Source organism: Montipora capricornis, chromosome 8 (assembly GCF_036669925.1).
Source record: "Montipora capricornis isolate CH-2021 chromosome 8, ASM3666992v2, whole genome shotgun sequence".
Classification (NCBI taxonomy): Eukaryota; Metazoa; Cnidaria; class Anthozoa; order Scleractinia; family Acroporidae; genus Montipora; species Montipora capricornis.
The window spans coordinates 31475298-31477797 of NC_090890.1; the positions used below are offsets into that span (position 1 = coordinate 31475298).

The 2500-nt window shown below is 39.0% G+C and overlaps 1 protein-coding gene across 4 annotated transcripts in view; it reads left to right on the forward strand.

Annotated features, from left to right (window-relative positions):
* Positions 1-2500, forward strand: part of LOC138059234 (uncharacterized) — a 7889-nt gene that overhangs the window by 134 nt on the left and 5255 nt on the right. The window contains exons 1-2 of one of the 4 annotated variants that reach the window (XM_068904798.1): positions 1-21; positions 140-201. The exon at positions 1-21 is cut by the window's left edge and continues 134 nt beyond it. Coding sequence is in view for 1 of the 4 variants with exons in the window: in XM_068904795.1 (XP_068760896.1) it covers positions 1527-1545 (19 nt within the window). In the remaining 3 variants the exon portion in view is untranslated. Of the gene's footprint in view, positions 22-139; positions 202-930; positions 1087-1356; positions 1546-2500 lie in introns of those variants that run through there. The other 3 variants (XM_068904796.1, XM_068904797.1, XM_068904795.1) reach the window with 3 other exon arrangements.

Below are 2500 nucleotides of genomic sequence, written 5' to 3' on the forward strand. Positions count from 1 at the left end.
AGTTTCTCTGGAAATCATTAAGTAAGAAATGAAAACCGATTGTTTCATAAAACTGATTTCGGTTTACAAGAAAAATGGGAAATTCAACTTTTGAGGATAAAAATGTACCTATCGCTCATTTATCGACCGCACATTTCAGCTCGAAGTGTCTGTAGCTAATCTACACCGACATTGTCTCGAAGAACTTGTTTTAATGCAAAGGTAAGTAAAGCCTGAAGTAACTAACTGAGATCTGAACTGCAATTGTGTTTGTATGTGTTTTTTGTTTTGTTTTGCTTTGTTTGTTTTTTTTTTTTCAGAAACTATTTGAGTTTTAAAAATCGGCTGTCGGTGACAAAGTTGTGAACTGAACAGCCAACGCATGTCAGTCGGTCTCTCTGTCTTTTAAAATCAGGCACATTCACCTGTTCCCTACCTCTACAGGCTTTAATATTAAACGTGTAGCTTACAGCCTAGTTTCGTTTGTTAGTAAATTATGGAGAGACGCTCATTATTGCGGGTGACGTCAGTAACTGCCCACAACTCACTCAATCGGCTTCAGGTTTACGAGAACCTTTTCAAGTTGAGTCAAACACGTACAAACAAGTACATGGACGCCACAACAACCGGTTCATCGTGATTACAAATCTACGATAACCGAACTCACTTCAAAATGTCTTAATTTCGTTTAAAATCGCTAATCTCTCAAATAAATCCTTTTTAATATCCCAAACCTGTCCAAACTTTTGTATTCTCCTAAGCATGCAATTTCCTCTACTCCACGTCCTTTCTTTTGACAAGACGATGAACATGTGGGACCGTAACCCGCTGAGACTTCCTACTGACTAACGTGAACACCAATTGCGAATGGCTATCTCTCCAATCTTATTTCCTTCTCCGCATTAGCGCGTATTATCCTTCAGGAAATGAGATGAGTTGAAGACTCAGTCATATACAATTCGGTGCCACTTATCCAAAACATTTCTTTCAGACTTCAGATTAATTAAAACCAAGCGGCTATAAGTTTCTCTCTTAACATCAGAATAACGAGAGCTAGTATAGAAGTAGTTAACGTTTTCATTGGTCGCCAAAGTTGGTTTAACACAGGTAAGATATTTTGCTTCTCAGTAAATTTAGAGATAACTAAACTCTCCGGTGAGCGAGCCTTACTTAATTAAAGACAATGTGAGTCAAATGAAAAATCCAAAAACAATTCTCAGTCACCGCGCACCGTAATTTTCCTGAAATGTTTCCTTTATCCGTTATTCTTAATTGGTTCCATGTTCAATACAACAAACGTTTTTCTGCAGTGAAGAAGTAATATTTTCTTCTTTTCCGGCGCCACTGGCAATTCAGCAGCTGCCTTAGTCTCTTACCCAGGCTGTCACTCTTTCTTTGCTCGTTGCCAACACGGATGTTCTGTCGATTCAGTAGCTCGTGATTCTCCGAAGACAAACTAATCCTTACTTGGACAGAATTAACTATTGGAGGGTAATGTGAAGTGCTATTTTCTACCCATGTAAACTGTGTGAGCGTTAGCTCTACTAATGGAATTCCCTACTTTGGGTAGGTTCCTATCAATTTTTACCTGTGGTAACCCTAGTAGAGATCGACCAGGTATTCATGTGTGGCAGGAAACAAGGAAAATACGAGTATATTAAAGCAGTTGGCGCTCGAATCAAAATTAGTCCGTTTTCCTTTGGGAAAGAACATGGTTTTTAATCCAGTCGTCAGTCTGAAATATGTTCCTTTCAAAGGTAATTGACGAATGAGATCATAAATTAAGACTGCCTTCAAAAATTACCTTTCGAACAAAAAATTTCCCCTCTGCCGCACTGTACACACCTATTTTGAAACAATGCACTTGAAAAAATACATTTCTCTCGCGCAAATTTCACGCTCGACGTCTTGGTCTTGAGTCATAATCTGACAGATACTCTTCATTGTCATTTCTTTCCATTTCCAGCTCTGTTATCAGCAGACACTCGTGCTGTTTGAATAGTTTGTTGACGTTACACGTTAAAGTGACAGACATTGCATCGCCATAACTCTTCCAAATTGGCAAGCTTTAACTCTGCAAGATTGCTAGTTACTTTTCAACCCGTGTTAAAGTCCGAAAGGCAAACCTGCACCGTTTTTTCATGGTTTCATTTATCCCCAGCCAATTCCAATTTCTCTCCTGACAGAGGGAGGGAAAGGAGGTTGAATGCACCTGCCCCTTAAGGACGGTGCCTACTATTGTTATTGCACATACGTTCTGCGCATCTCGAGATATTCGGATTTCCTATTCCTGGTGCTTATTAATACAGGGATATTTTTGCGCGGTTCAAAACTATGCGGTGAAAGCAGAACTTAGCAGGTGCTCGTGGTATCCAAAAAGAAAATTGGGGGTAACCATGCATTTTTCAGAGATCATTATGCTTCCATTTGGAAAAGAAGGCCATACATTGTTTTGTATTTTAAAGCTTTTTACAAATATTGTTGATTAATTATCTTCGAAAAATGCGTGGTTACCCCCAAT